Source organism: Ursus maritimus, unplaced genomic scaffold (assembly GCF_017311325.1).
Source record: "Ursus maritimus isolate PB19 unplaced genomic scaffold, ASM1731132v1 scaffold_15, whole genome shotgun sequence".
In the NCBI taxonomy this organism is placed as follows: domain Eukaryota; kingdom Metazoa; phylum Chordata; class Mammalia; order Carnivora; family Ursidae; genus Ursus; species Ursus maritimus.
In genome coordinates this window covers 23,328,415-23,345,309 of record NW_024423897.1, presented here as the reverse complement: position 1 = coordinate 23,345,309, position 16,895 = coordinate 23,328,415, and the positions used below count along the sequence as shown (strand labels likewise).

The 16,895-nt window shown below is 35.8% G+C and overlaps 1 protein-coding gene across 5 annotated transcripts in view; it reads right to left on the bottom strand.

The window, feature by feature from the left end:
* Positions 1-16,895, bottom strand: part of CSNK1A1 (casein kinase 1 alpha 1) — a 47,715-nt gene that overhangs the window by 12,635 nt on the left and 18,185 nt on the right. For 4 of the 5 annotated variants that reach the window (XR_569088.2, XR_005834853.1, XM_040630427.1 and 1 more), the window contains exons 3-7: positions 12,831-12,957; positions 9,998-10,096; positions 3,285-3,424; positions 1,723-1,801; positions 678-752 (exon numbers count right to left, since the gene is read on the bottom strand). Coding sequence is in view for 3 of the 5 variants with exons in the window: in XM_040630427.1 (XP_040486361.1) it covers positions 678-752; positions 1,723-1,801; positions 3,285-3,424; positions 9,998-10,096; positions 12,831-12,957 (520 nt within the window). In the remaining 2 variants the exon portion in view is untranslated. Of the gene's footprint in view, positions 1-677; positions 753-1,722; positions 1,802-3,284; positions 3,425-7,484; positions 7,569-9,997; positions 10,097-12,830; positions 12,958-16,895 lie in introns of all 5 variants that reach the window. The other variant, XM_008692525.2, reaches the window with a different exon arrangement.

Genomic DNA, 16,895 nt, shown 5'->3' with positions numbered 1-16,895 from the left:
ACTGTAGATCTAGAGAAGGGAAAAGCAAATCTGTGACAGGGAGACATAAAAACATCACCTCTCCCCCTTCCACAAAGTACTGTTTCAACACCATGTTCTAACACCCAACTATATATAGTGTTTCCTAATAATTTCAAGTATGCAATTGTCTCAGAGATGACCGTGTGGTTTTCTTTCAATGGAAAAGACCATCGTTATCCATCATGACACAGCTACTTCTCCATTCTCAACTTACAGGCTTCTTGAACAACGTCTGAGATTTCAGGGAAATGAGCCTGACTCAAACTGTCATCTATATTGTTGGACACTGGTTATTGTGGTTATTTTGGATTGCTGTGATCTGACAACTGTCAATATCCTTTCTTTACCAGCACCAGTTTCGGGATAAGGAGAATATTTCCTAATTTTTTCATAAGTTGGTAAGGCTCCACTAGAAAACTTTACCTGCCCTCTTCTTCTTCCTCTAATTTTTAACAAATTATAGGGCCCAAACAAACCAGAAACATAAAATGCTTACTTAAAATGACCCATATGTTCAAGCCACTCTTAAAGATACTTAGAATTATCAAAACACACATTTAAAATGGTAAATAGCTATCTAACAGGATGTTTAAAAAGTTCCAAACTTCTTGGATTATTTATATTGGAAAAAAAAAAAAGCCATCATGCACACTCACCTTACATAAAACTTCAACAGGAGTGGACATCTTCTTTTCACTAATCTTTTCGTATTTTTGCTTTTTTGTTGCAGCCTGTAGAAAATAAGAATCAAACCACATATTCAATACTACCGAGAAGAACCTCGTTAGTTTAACCCACCAGTCATAAATGTAAACTTGAGATTCAAGAGAAATCATAACCTAAAATAAATCAAAGTACAATATACCAAAATATACCCCCCCCCCAAACTGTTAGCTTTTTATATGAGTTTCTACTTTAAAAACATGTTCAGCTGTTAGGAATGCGTGAGTCTATCAAGAACATGATTTAAGTAAAAATGGGTGAAGTTAAATCTGAAATGAGTTTTCACAACTCATATTCGACACAAGGGCAAAGGTATAAGTAGATCAATACCAAAAACAGTTCGCATCATTTAGTAACATTATTAAGGGAAGTCAAAATATTTTTCCAATGTAAAAATGATTCATACTGGATAGAGCTACCCACACAAGCACCGAGCAACTGTCTAGTTCACAGATACTCAATAAATACAGGGACCATTTTCCATTAAAGGACCAATAAAGTATCAAAATAGCCTTTAAATTCTAGGACGGTGAGTTATCATTAACAGACACAAAAGTCAAGGTGAAACTCCTAATTAATAGAAACGAATGTTAGGATAATTAAGTAAGATAGCTAGTATTTCTAGAAGAACCAGTTTTACTAAGCATAAAAGTATACATTTTCAACATACTGGCAATACATCAAGTTGAGAAAGCCTCCACCTTTATTTAGCCCATGTCCATTTCCATTCAGATAAAACTACTGGTTACAGTGGGTACCTACTTAGTGTCCCAAAGGAAACTGTTCTTTAGGCCTGACTATGGGATTCCATTAACTTAATTCTTGCTAAAATGATCAGATTTTATTTCCCTAATAAAAGGTAAAAAATAAAATAAATTCACTCTCAGAAAGCCTCATTTGAAAGTGATCTTAGGAGTTCATCTCCAATATGTATTTTTATTCTTAAAACAAATCACTGGTAACGGGAGTCTTGTTTACCTTTAGTCCTTGCCATGGGAGGCTGGTTCTATTAAAATACATCAAAACATATCCTAATGACTCCATATCATCTCGGCGGCTACAAAAGAAAATGTAAAGTTATGAGCTGGAATTATTATGGAAAACATGCGAAAGAAAGGCAGGTACACAAGAAGTTTTCTCAAGTGAGGGGAAAGAGCAATTTTGTGGCTTGTGAAAGGTGCTTAAAGTTCAAAAAAAAAAAAAGTTCACAAAGAGTTACTTTTTTTTTTTTAAAGATTTTATTTGACAGAGATAGAGACAGCCAGCGAGAGAGGGAACATAAGCAGGGCGAGTGGGAGAGGAAGACGCAGGCTCATAGCGGAAGAGCCTGATGTGGGGCTCGATCCCATAATGCCGGGATCACGCCCTGAGCCGAAGGCAGACGCTTAACCGCTGTGTCACCCAGGCGCCCCACAAAGAGTTACTTCTAAACAAAATTTTCTTCCAGAATACAAAATTATAAAATTCAACACAGTCCTGCAATTTAATTTCTAAAGAGCAAAAAGGATTTAGCTCAACAACTTTCTAAATGAAGTTAATGAAGATGGAAGAACAAAGTAGCAAGATACTTTTAAGTTTTGCAGAAGCTTATAAAAAAAGAACTTGATTGGGGGGGGTGCCTGGGTGGCTCAGTCATTAAGCGTCTGCCTTCAGCTCAGGTCATGATCCCAGGGTCCTGGGATCAAGCTCCACATCGGGCTCCCTGCCCTGCTGGGAGCCTGCTTCTTCCTTTTCCACTCCCCTTGCTTGTGTTCCCTCTCTCGCTGTCTCTCTCTCTCTGCCAAATAAATAAAATCTTAAAAAAAAAAAAAAAAGAACTTGAGGGATGCTGAAATATATTAACATGTTAAAGCTAGTTAAACATCTATACGAATATATATACACACATACACTGAACATTTCCAAGCTTAAAATTCTTCTCTTGAAGTTCCCTAACCTGAAACCATATCATTTATCATTTCTATGCCTGTTTTATGGAGCAAAAACGGACTGATAAAAGATGACGGAAGACGAAAAACCAGAAAAAAATAGAAAACAGAAGAAATAGAAAAAGCAAAAAGATCATGACAATGTTTACCTCAATCCAGATCCTATAAATTCATGTAGGAGTGAAAGGGTAGAACATGAGATGGCCCACCAACCCCCTCTTGGTCCATCAGGACTCAGACACCATTTTCCTTGTGAAAATAAATAACTAATACATTCTTCCCCAAAACTTAAATTACTAAAATATAAAAAGTCCAAGATCAGCATTAAGAAAATAAGTACTGTCTCCAGCTGCAAAAAAATAAACATCAAGATAAAACTGCATGTATGCTAACTTTCCATTATGCAGTATTTTCTCCCCAAGAGACAACCTTCAACAAAGAAAATAAAAGATCTCTCATTTAATTGGCTTCTCAGCACTGACTAGCCAACAGGTAAAAGGATTAACAAGTGTCCTTCAAATTCTCAGCCAAGAGACGTCTTTATATATCATAAAAAACCCTTTAGCGACTCTTGCTATGGATCCGATAAACACATTCATTTTTCAAACTCACCTCTGTTCAATACCAAGATGTGCATTGATGCTAGCATATCGGGCAGTGCCAGTGAGATTTTTATCTTCTCTGTATGGTATGTGTTGCCTTGTCCTGTTGTCTCTGTACTTTTTGGCCAAACCAAAATCAATAAGGAATAACTTTAAAAGAAAATAAAGGGATATTAGGTTTCCAACCTTGTTCAATTGAACTGCTCTTTATTCATTAAATGGAATTTCTACTATCTTGTTCAATTATATCAAAATAAAGTATCATAGGCAGAAAACATGAACAAACTTAACACTCTAATAAGCTTCTACTAGTCCTCATCAATAAAACAAGTTAAAAAAAAATACATTTGAGTGGTAGATCCTTGTGAGCTGAACCAACTGCACAGGCCCAGTTTACTATACACTCAGGAGCCTGTCCTTAGAAAAGTAGTGGAGAAATATATACATGCTTGATAGCAAGAGTTGACAAGTGTGCTGTGTGCCATGATGAAATCTGACATCCTGTTACTGCTGGTAAACAAGCATGAGGTTTCAAAAACTAAACAAACTATCTGGAATTCTTCCATTTTACAAAGGCCATTCTTCATTCAGTATGCCAACAAAATGTTCATTATTTAAAATAAAATAACTCTGAAAGTTTGATATTGACAACAAAACCAAGATTTTTATTAACAAAAAAGGAGGATTTTTTTAAAAAAGCATGCATTACATTCTACTACTTCCCACTAACATTTATCCATGTATCAGGTTAAACTTCTGGGAAATACAATAAGTTGATCAAAAATCTTTAAAAAGTACTAAGTATTTATTTATATCAAGATAACTTACAAATAGCAGTTCAAAGGAGCTAACTAAAATCCAGGCTAGTATTTTAGAACAAAATACTGTTTAGTGCTGTCACAGGGAATAAGATATTCATCTATAATGCAGCTAATTTTTAAAAGTAAGTGAGGTTTATTCTCCAAGATTAACACTTAAAAGAAGGAAAAACCTGTTTCTGATCAAAAAAGAAAAAAACCCAAAATATGTTCATATTTACCTACCTTCTAAAGCAAAATAATCTTCAAATTTTAGTCTTGATCATAAATTCACTTATTAAAGTTATGTTTACAAAGATTATCGAACAAGGCAGGTCTATGTGGCCTTACAGCATTTAGCCCTAGACTTTTTTTCCCCTGTTATGCCTACATTTTGTAGTTCTTCTTTCCATTAAGTAGACTTTGGGTCCCTTCTGCCCTGTTTATAATCTGTGATGTCCTAGGAAACCTGTCACCTAGTCTACTAGAGTCTGTATAAGAATAAATAAAGTGATTGATTTAGGTGAAAAGATGTGATCAAATGCCTCTCTTAGGAGGATGAAAAACACTTCTATCGAGGGGTACAGGGCTGGCTCAGTCATAAGAGCATGAGACTCTTAAACTCAGGGTGTGAATTAGAGCCCCATGTTGGGCATAGAGAGTACTTAAGAAAAAAAAAAAAAAAAAGGAAAGAAAAGAAAAGAAAAAAAAGAAAAGAAAAAGAAAAACACTTATTACCAGGCAGGCACTGTACCCTAGCCTTAACTGGACATGGGATGGGAAAGACATAGAGGTTTGAGCTTGTGTCACCAACGTAACAACGAGATACTTATTTTCACATGGTCTACTATAAAAGAATGAAGATCAAATTTTTTGTAAAATGCAACTGCATGAGAGCTCTCTAGTAAGATTAAATTCACTTCCTCAGCAATTGCATTATTATACGTCTATGAGAAAGTTAGTCTTATAAAACACAAAGAGAAATAAAGCTCACACTCTTAAGTTTCTCTTGATATGAAAATGGGCTCAGCATACAAATATTAAAATGAGCAATATACATTTCTGTTAAGCAAACCAAAAATTTGAGTCACACTGAAAAGAAAACAAGGCAAAAACAAACATAAAAGGACACCCAGTTTCATAGTATTTTTAAAAACATCCCTAAGAATTATGTGGGTTTTAAATAAAAGGTGATTAGGACACAGACTCTCCTCTTTTAAAGGGTATTTTCTGGGATTGCTTCTTTTAATACTTCAAAATAGAGGAGAAGATAGGAACAACTCTGACATGATTATAACTGATAGTTTCATTCCTAAGTCTACATTCAGTAGCTCCATTTGCAACTCAATAACCAGACATTTTCTCACAACCTTTTTAAAAGATTTATTTTATAAAAACTCAGTATTCACAAGACTTCTTTCCTTCCACAACTCTAAAGGATGAAATTAGTTTAAGAAAACAAAAACGAACTTCTCGAATCTCTCCAACTTTAATATCAAAACAAAAAACTACAAAACAAATCAACTCTTAAGTTTTCTCTTATAAAAACTGAGAGTCAAGAAAGATAATTTCACTGCTAAACAAAGCTACCTTATTTTAAGAGCAAACAACTGAAGAGGAAGATTTTTCAAAATAAAAAAAAAATCTAAATCTCTTGGTAGTTCATCTTCTGGTATCTATCAAGCTTCTGTAGTAGCCCTCTCTGCTTTGAATTTAAAAATATAAACATAATGGAAGTGTTTACATGACACCACAGGATACCAAAGATACAACCAAACAGCTGTAAATATATAAAGGAAGAACCAACCAAGGAAAAGTCAATATTCAGTAAGTCGTAAGATAATGTATTTTTTATAGGTTTGCACATGCAAAAAGAAGTCTCATTTCTTTGGTGGGTCAAGCTGCTTTTCAGATACAAGATCTGTATCTTGTGTTCCATGTAAAATCAGTGCCTGTTTCACAGAATGCAGCCTGTTCTTCAAAGGCATGTGGGAATGAGTTAATGTGGGACATACTGGGGTAGTAACTCCATCCAGCAGCGGTGCACTTTCCTCAGAAACACTATCACTAATTTTAGTTTTTAGTGTATCTAGCAATTTTTCTCTTAACCAGGGGCCACATCTCTCTGCCCTTCCAAAAAAATTCACAACATCACTTTTCTTCACAACCCAGCTAACCTTTATGTAGAGAAAATAAACAAATCAATTTTATGGAAATTATTAAACGATTATGCTACAAAATATAAATGTGCGAATGAATGGATAAGCAAAACTGGGGCACTAGATGCTTGATAATGTACCTAATTACCCAGCAACCCCTCTCCCCACCCCCCAACTAAGAATCAGTTACAACTGTTATTTCTTTAGTAAGCTTGAATTTCGGAAATCTATTTAACAGCAGAAGACAGTACCTGGAATACTGCTGGGCAGTATGGAAAAGATTAAATGATCACCCACATGATGTATGTGGTACAAAGTATGGAACACACTTTGAAACTACAAAGTATGCTCATACACCAAATACAACTTTTCGCTCTTGATTACTCATGCCAGTACTTCCTTTTCAGTATATACTAAATTGAATGATGAAGATTCATTTATTTGCTCAAGAGCTTAATGAAGCTCACTAACGTCTATGAAAGTAAAAGAAAATGTGAAGAGTTCCACCTACGCAAAAAAATTTTTTAAGAAAATTACTGGGGTACTTACTTAGCCTGCCAAACACTAAATCATCAGGTTATGCATCCTTTAATTTGTCTAATGTGTTATTAATTGGTCATTGATAAGTGCGTTCAATGTTAATGTTATATTGTTAGACTGCAATGTCTCCTAGTACCAGAGCAAACAATGCTCTTTCAGCATCTCATGCCGTTTGGTTGAAGCTGGAGAATTCACAGACTGAGGAAAATCAATTCTAGAAACACTGTACCTCAAATCTGATCTACACTTACCTGAAGTTCACTAGGGAAGGGGAAGAGAGTTGAGGCAGAATATATTCATCATACAGCACTGATGCAACTGAATTTAGATATATTTCATGCATTAAGTTCTGCAACTCCAAATACATTTTTAAAAACTAAACAGTCTATCTCAAGTTTACCATTAGACAAAGAATTTCAATACTCGACCAACATATCATTTCCTCATGTGGATGTTAGAGATCTAAACATAATCCTGTTTTCATTTAGATTTTCTCTAAACTTTACAAATTTTAAGCAAAAGCCACAAAAAAAAACCATCTTAGTAATGTTATATGTTTGCCAAGTATGTCTGAATAATGCCAACGTAAGAGATGCTCGAGCAAGATCTACATTCTCCAGAATTAAAACAGAACAAAAATAATCAAAATAAAACAATAAAAAAGAAAAGCACATGAATTTGGGATTGAGGTTGGAATAGGAGACAGTTTCAGACCTGGTTTAATCCTGAGAAAGATGGGTCCTGAGAAGTACTAACAGTCATGCTTCTTTTCCTCTTCCCCACTGGAGATTCTAAACACTAAACAGACAATAGAGGGTGGCAGTGCATCAAACAGTATTGCTTACATTGCAACAATGGCCGGCGCAGACAGGCAACACCGAGGCATTAGAGAAAGAACAGGGTAGCCAAATGCCATCCTTCTTCCACCAAGCACTGTAGCTTCTCAGTTTTCCAAATAAGAATCACATGCTCAAGAACATTTGAATTCTGGAAAATACTCAAGTTTTTAATGCCACTATATTGTGTCACTGCCTGAATCAGGGATAGCAATGGTGACATTTGGCTCTTCAATTTTTTAATCAAAAATGGGGAATTTGGCTCTGCAGTATTTGGTATCACAATCTGCCCTTCCCCCAAGAAAGACTGTACAGGGGAAAAAAATCTTCAGTAAGGAAGAGGTAGAAGGCATTTAGTCACCTCAAAATTGGTTTTCATAAGCATGCAGGGCTGATTACTGGAAGAGATGAACAAATTCACTAAGATTGGAGTGGTCACTCCTAAATATCAAATTCAGAACAATTTTCCAAGTAAGAAATTTGACTTAAAAAAAAAAAAAAAAGAAAAAAGAAAACCTCAAAAGCCCCCCCACTCTTTTTTCCCCATGAATAGAAAACTACTAGAGCAAGCTAACCAAAGAATCCAGTCTCAGAAAACTGGCATTTTTTCAAACTACAATACAGAAAGAAAACACTAAAAACCAACTACATAAACAAAACACTAATCTAAAATGTTCAAGAACAACATTTAGAATTTGAATCTTAAGTGAAACACTGCACTTCTACCCTAGGGTCTCTCTGAACTGTATTAACAGCAAGCAGCTCCACAGTTTTGTTTGTTTTTTTTTTTTTTTTTTTTTATCTCTAGAGAGGACACAAGATCCTAAAAAAGTTTCATCACAGGGCAAACTGGACATCCTAACACAACTATGTAATGAACAAGCTATTTTTAAAGGGGGGGGGAGCAAAGAGCTATTATCTAGGTCTTCATTTAATTTTAAGACAAAAACCATGTACTGCAATGTCGACATGCAGAACACAGATCGCAAGGGGATAATGGGTCTTTGGCAGGAAGAAAATGGGGAAGGAGGGCTGGGAAATGGCCAAAAGATCAGGGTCAAACTGACAAAACTGCCCAAAGAATTAAGACCAGTAATTTTTTTTTCAATTAAATTACCAGGTTTTGCAATAACAATTAAGAACCTGGATGCTTCAGAGAGAGAAGCTATATAATATTTAAAAAAAAAAAAGATACAATTTGGGAATGGCAAGGTAAGTTATATGTAGATATACACACCTTTCATTATTTGAAGTTTAGCTTTCAACAAAAAATTTTAATTTCCTAAAACTTGGTCAGACCAACATCAATGTCTCACGCATTAACAAGTAACACCAGTTCTAATGGTAATGGCTACAAGTTGGCATTCATACAGGCAAACAAAGGTAAACATTTATAGCCAGACCTAAAAACACCAAACATTTCCTAATGATTTAATTAAACAAATGGGAATCTTCCTTCCAAAAACAAAACAAAACAAAAAAACCACAAAAACCAAAAAACCCCAAGTTGTCCTGAAGTTGAGAATTTCTATCAGATCATCAGATCATAACATGCTTAGTGCATTGCCAATGCTGCCTGTCTGCCCGAGCTCAACATTGAATCGATAAATAAAGCAATTCACTCAATAAAACTAATCATTGCAGAAAAAATTTCAACACAATTAGTTTCTAACTGCAGTCATGCGTCACTATCTAAAACCCAATCACCCCATAGTATGTTAACCATTCTGAGACCCCAGTGAATACTAATTTTGTTGTATGAATGTTCATTTCACTTGACTATTTATTTTCCTTTGAAAGGGGAAGGAGGGGTGCAGAAACCACCCAACTTGGCACCCAAGTAAGAAACTGTCAACTACTTTTGAAGCAGGCCCAAAAGTTATCCTTTTGAATACACAAATCCAAGGACTGAAGAATTTTCATTATGATCATGCTCAGTCAGCAAATGTTAACGCCATGGTGACAGATGGGTCAGTGGTTCCCACGCTGGCACAAGTACATATATTACAAAAACCCACACTTCAGTGACAAAGATTAAAATCTGATTTTAGCATTCAGGGAAAAAAGTGCATGGGGTTTTTTACTACCTGAATGGGTGAAAAACAGATACAACTGTTTAATAATTAAATAACAGATGACTATATTTCATTATAAAGCCCTTGGGAATTTTCTATTTCCATATACTATAATTAACCTTGGTTGGGTAAGTTGGGAGAAAATTTATTTCAAGTTACTAAGTTAATAGAGTTAGCTGATTGTCCTTCTAGCACAATCTTTTAAAGCAATCATCAACAGCAAATACAATTTCCTATGACTTTTTAAAGACTGAAAGTTTACCAAAGCAATTCTTGGAGTTTTTACTCTGCTCTTTCATGCAAACATTTGACTAACCTTATTACAGTGACGCCCAATACCCATTAGGAAGTTATCTGGCTTAATGTCTCTGTGTATAAAATTCTTTGTATGCACATATTCAATTCTACTGATCATCTGGAAGAAAAAGGAGGGGGTGAGAGACAATTATGTAATTTGAATTGTGACACAAGAAAGCAACATAGTTATTTCTCAATTATTTCAACATCTCAATTATTTTTCAAGATCACAGGTATATTTTAACAACTTCATTGAGAGTTCACAAAGACAAGTGCTAGACAAAATTAAATATAAAAGGCAACCAGGCTCTCCATTTATGTCTAGTTTGATGGATACTGAAGCATAAACCCGCCCCATTCTTTGGCATGATCTAGTATTGATTATAAACCTAACAACATCTAACCTGGTAGGAAGAATTGGTGTTTATAATTTTTAAATTACAAAAGTAGTAAATTTAGAACTGTTTCAGTTAGAGCTAAATCATCAACTTTCCAAACCCAATTCTCTGCCCAAGGTAACCTGTGTTACAACAGCCTGGCATTACCCATTTCCATGCTCTTATTTACACACACTCATCAACTCAAGACACACATATAAGTGGGAATGGGAATACTGACCAATTGAAAGATATAAGCCGCTACTGTTTTAAACTGGAATAAAAGCATCCTAATTCATTTCATTCTTGTTTGCTTCTTTTTAACTAAACATTCCTGAAAGTTAATAGCATACAACATAAACATAAAACATGGGGACATACACATGCTGGGTTTTATTTTAGTCTCCCATGTTTTCTTTCCACACAAGTAATCACATTCAAAATCTAACTAGTTAAATGTGTCATTCTAACAACCTTTTCTTAATTTCTTGGAAATTCTGCCAAGTAAATGGTATAGGTCTTAGCAATCCTTTTAACGGCTGTAAATTTTCTATGGTATAGATTCAGTTTTCCCCAACCATTATTCCCACTGTTCTCAACACTTTCCCACTGTAAACAATAATGCTATTAACATATTTAAATTAAACGCATCCTTACCTACAGTGATTTTTATTTTTATGGGCTATAAGCCCCATACAACTGTAGGGAGAGTGGCTGGGTTGAAGCAGCTATCGTTTTGATAGGTGGCACCAGACTGTCTTTAAAAATAGGCTCTAACAATACATTTTCCAACAGTACATGAGAGTTTTCTTTTTCCTATTAGCAAACTTATATTAGTTCCTTCTAAATTTTGCCAGTATGACAAGTACTGACCTCACTTCTTCACTAACAGTTTAAAAGTCTGCTCATTTACTGTTTTGGAACTGTCAATCTGTACTCTGTCCATTATTCTTTTGGCTTGTCCTTTTCTTATCGATTTTAAGAATTCTTTGCATGTAACAATTATTACATTTGTTACGTAAACAAATTTTAAAAAACCATCGTTACTATGGCATCACTTTTTTTTCCATCACTTCCTGAATAGTTATAATTATCAAAATTATCAAATATGTCTATCTTTTCTATAAGATACTTAGAAGTATCTGAAAATGTTTTCAATATCCAGAGACTAACTTTATCTTTCTACCCATATGTTCTTGCTCTTCTCAGTAGTATGTGTCAGGATTCTATTTTTTATTTGTCCCCACTTTCCCTAGAGCTTATATTACCATACAGATTCTGAACTTTGACAAATGTCTCCTGAAGCCAAATCTATAATCTCTAGCTTAACCTGGTTATACTTTCAAGGAAGTAGATGTATACGATGTCCAAATAGCACCTTTAGTTATAGCAGCAACTTGTACTTTAGTAAAGGAAGAAAAACAAAACATTTCTCTCACTTAATGTACTTATTTGTCCTAGGCTAAGTGATATCTATCATTAAACCAGGATTGATTCATTGGAAAAGGTGTGGCAAAAGGTAATAAATGGCACACACTACTTACCTTCAAGTGTTACCATCTACAGCACCAAGACTTACCTGCTACCTCCTTAAACCACTGCTTTATTGCAACCCCCTTCCCAGAACTACATTTTTTCTGTTACCAGTGTACCCAATATAGACTTCTATCACAAAACCTTGCACCTCGTATTTTTTTCATTTTTCTCTACTAAACTGTACATTCTTAGAGGAAAGGGACTAGAGTCCTTATTCTTCTTTGCACCCTCCAGTGCTTAGTAAAGCAGAAGGCCCTGAGTAAATGTTCACTTACGAATACCTATGTGTTACAGAATCTACAGAATACGAACTCTGATTAGGATTCAGTCACATGTTAGTTAAAACATATTAGGAGGATCTTAACCTTCAATGTTTGAGCTCTTAACGTACCACAAATAAAACAATGTGATTTGCTAATATTTGCTTGAGCCAGTTTTTATGTTAATCTTACTAGAATATCAGGTGCTGATCACAGAGAATGAAGAGTTTTCTAACCCTCTGAATTTATACTTTAAAAAATTCTACCTCAAATGCCAGTGTATCATCTCGTTTTATTTTGACATCCAATCAAAATTTTAAAAATGTTATTCTCTCCCATAGCATGTTTATATATTGAGCCCTTTCTTCAAAAATCTTATAAATAAACCTGCTATATTCTTCACTAAAACAGACTCCATCTGATGAACAACTTGAAAACTAGACTACAGGTGAGTTAACCAATATAATCCATTTCTGTCCTATGCCACAGGAAAACCTGTATTAAGTCGTATTAAAGTAATACACTTGAACGAGTACAACCTACTATTATACTTTTTTAATTTTTGCTGAACATAAGGTTACATAGCACAGGATTATATATACTCTGGTTTATAAAAATTTACATTACAGCTGAATTATTAGTATTCCCAATTTATTATTTTCATCAAAATTTCACATACCTGGTCAGCTAACATAAGTACAGTTTTCATTGTGAACCTTCTTGAACAGAAATTGAAGAGGTCTTCAAGGCTGGGTCCAAGAAGATCCATAACTAGCACATTGTAGTCTTTTTCCTGACCATACCACCTAACAGAATAAAAGGGGAAAAGGGAGAGCTTTATGAAAAGGTTATTTTATCACTTAATTATCACTAAATTTCTAAAATTCTTAAGCTCTAATAATGAAATGGTTTTCCTAATCTATTTATTTTTCAAAGTTACCATAGGGGCACCTGGCTGACCAGTCACTGGAGCATGCCACTCTTGATCTCCGGGTTATGAGTTGGAGCCCCACACTGGGTATACAGATTACTTATAAAGAAAATCTTTAAAGATAGATAGATAAATAAATAAATAAATAAATAAATAAATAAATAAATGTACCATTTTTTTTTTAACCCACATTTTAAGTAATCTCTACACCCAACATGGGGCTGGAACTCACAACCCCAAGATCAAGAGCAGTATGCTCGGGACGCCTGGGTGGCTCAGTCAGTTAAGTGGTTGCCTTAGGCTCAGGTCATGATCCCAGGGTACTGGGGTCGAGCCCCACATCAGGCTCCTTGCTCAGTGGGGAGTCTGCTTCTCCCCCTCTCTGCCTATTTGTGCTCCCTCACTCTGTGACACATAAATAAAATCTTAAAAAAAAAAAAGACTGGTATGCTCCACTGACTGAGCCAGCCAGGTGCCCCAGTTAGGTTTTATTTAAGGTTAAGTCTTCCTCTATTCAGATGATGAATCCACAGACTGACTATACACTGCCCAACATAAAATAAGGGTAAGGAGAGTTTCTTCTGTCAAGTGGTCCCACTGTCATATTAAAATAGAACTTGCACAGTAACCTTAACACTCCTCTTATCAGAGCATCTGAATTCTATACCCATCTGCCACTGATTCCATGACCTCTGGCAAGTTCCCTAATCTCACCTGATATTACACTTCCTAACTGAAGAAATGAAGGAGACTATACTAATCTTAGAAAGCAAAGATCCCTTTTATTAGAACTCCTGTAGTTTTATTACTACCAACTTGTACTTAATTGATAATTACTTGTTCTTTTTTTAAAAAAGGAGTCACAGTTTTGCTTAATTTGACTACCAAAAGTAACCAATATTACTACAAAGATGACGTGCTTTTAATTGGAGCCCTGTTTTAATGATCCAATGTTTTATTACTGTGGGTAAATATACTATTTAACCCCCCCGCCAAACTCAAGAATAGCTAACTTTTAATTTTAGACATTCCAAGGATTGGGAATCACTATAATAAATGACTTCAAGTTTCTACGTTCCTAAAATTCTGGTAAGGGTACGTCCCCAAAAATAACCACTACCATTTAAATTTCAAACTTATCTAGATTCTGCTTGATAAGAAAATTGGCCAATAAAAATTTTTTTAAAGAAAAAGTTATTTTAAAAGCCAGTGGAGTAATTTCTTTGTTAACTTCAACAAAAACTGATACAAGATTTACCACTTTTTGACAAGTTTATGTTTTAAAAATATTCAGAAAAGGGAAAAAGGATTTAAAAAATCTGTGGCAAAAGCATTAATAATCATTAGTCCAGTGGGAAACTGTTTAGTGCTATTTCTTTTTTAAAATTTTGCTCTAGTATGTTGTTTTGTTGATAAGCCAATTACTTAAAAGAAAATCAAGATTAAAATTTGAGTGTGTGGGGACGCCTGGGTGGCACAGCGGTTAAGCATCTGCCTTTGGCTCAGGGCGTGATCCTGGCATTATGGGATCGAGCCCCACATCAGGCTCCTCCGCTATGCGCCTGCTTCTTCCTCTCCCACTCCCCCTGCTTGTGTTCCCTCTCTCACTGGCTGTCTCTCTCTGTTAAATTAATAAATAAAATCTTTAAAAAAAAAAAATTAGACTGTGTGTAGGGCGCCTGGGTGACTCAGGTCATGATCTCGGGGTCATGCAATAGACCCTGCGCTGGGCTCCCCACTCAGTGCTTCTCCCTTCTCCCTCAAATAAATAAAATCTTTAAAAAAAAAAAAAGAGTATGTGGGGTTAAAACTTAGTATTTTTCTAGGAAATGCAAAGTTAACTACTACATAGGTGGTCCCATATTCAGATACAAGGAATATGCTCTCTAAAATCATGTTATGAGAGTAAAAGATTAAAAAGGAACTAGTACAGGGGTGCCTAGGTGCCTCAGTAGGTTAAGCACCTCCCGTTAGCTCAGGTCATGATCCCAGGGTCCTGGGATTGAGCTCCACGTTGGGCTCAGGGAGTCTGCTTTTCCCTCTTCCTCTGCCTGCCTCTCCCCCTGCTTGTGGTCTCTGTCAAATAAATAAATAAATTCTTTTTAAAAATTAAAAAAAAAAAACAAGGAACTAGTATAAAAAGTTCACCCTCGGGGCACCTAGGTGTCAAGTTGGTTAAGCGTCTGACTCTTGGTTTCAGCTCAGGTCCTGATCTCAAGATTTTGAGATGGACCCTGCTTCGGGTTCCATACTTAGCATGTGGAGTCTGCTTCAGATTCTCCCTATCCCTTTGCCCTGCCCGCTCAGGCTCACTCTGTCTCTCTGAAGTAAATAAATAAATCTTAAAAAAAAAAAAAAAAAAAAAATCCTACTCCTTCCTATACTTCTGTTCCAACTGTTCTTGAGAACTACTTTGCAAATACGATCAACAAATAACTGCCACCAAACACACAAAAAGGAATCCATTTTCACACCCTTTGCAGAAAAAGGTATCCTGATGGGAAAAATTTCTGCTTAACCTTTCAGAGATCTTGCCCACTACCCTAAGAAACAGAAATGCCAATGGCAGAGTTGGTCTAGAACTTACTGTACCTAAACTGTATACAAAGCAGCTGTTATTTTCTCTCTTCCAGCCTTTGTTTTCCTTATAATAGGAATTAACACCTCTCACCTTCATTCAAACATTTACTTGAAAGAAAGACTCACAGTGGTGGGTTTTTGGGGCTGGAGGTAGGCATAGGAAGGGATGGATAAATATAACAAATAATAATATCAAAAGATAAAAGATGAACAAAATAAATAGGTAATGTTCTTTCCTTTTTTACTTTCTTTTTCTTGCATTTTCCTTCTTCTTTTTTTAAAGATTTTATTTATTTATTTGACAGAGAGAGAGCCAGCGAGAGAGGGAACACAAGCAGGGGGAGTAGAAGAGGGAGAAGTAGGCTTCCCGCTGAGCAGGGAGCCCTGATGCAGGGCTCGATCCCAGGACCCTGGGATCATGACCTGAGCCAAAGGCAGACGCTTAACAACAACTCAGCCACCCAGGCGCCCCACATTTTTCTTAACTGCAGAGGTACTTCTGTGCTAGGGAGCTTTCAGGAACTTCAAAATCAACCCTTGCCATTATAAATGCCCAATACTAAAATTAGCAGATTTTTGATATACATCTAATTTATCTAGGTTTTATTTTTTTATTTTTTATTCATTCATTTGACAGAGAGGGACAGAGGGAGGGAACACAAGCAGGGGGGAGTGGGAGAGGGAGAAGCAGGCCTCCTGCCAAGATGGGAGCCCGACGTGCGGCTCAATCCCAGGACCCAGGGATGATGACCTGAGCTGCAGGCAGATGGTCAACGACCGAGCCACCCAGGCACCCCTAATTTATCTAGGTTTTAAAGAAAAAGAAATATTCTATACAAGAACACCAAATCCAGGCACCAGGTCTTTCTGCCCACGGGTCCTGTCGCCATGCTTTTAATAAACCATCTTTTTAAACCAAAAACAAAACAAAAGCCAAAAACCACCAAATCTAGGAAGAGCTAAGGCAGTGAGAAGGCACCAAAAGTCAAAGGTGAAAAAGGAAAGCAAAAATCAACTCTCCTCAGACCAAATGTCATCTCTCCAGGGACAGATTTCCACTGGATGCCTCACTAAGAAAACTGTAACAGCTGAGCAAATTTTACAACCATCCATCTAAACCCAAATACAAACCTGAAATGTAAAAGGCACAAATTCATACTTCCTATCCATGCACATTACACACGACTTCATAAAGAACTTTCTGAGAAGTCATCTGCAAAATAAGCCTTTAAC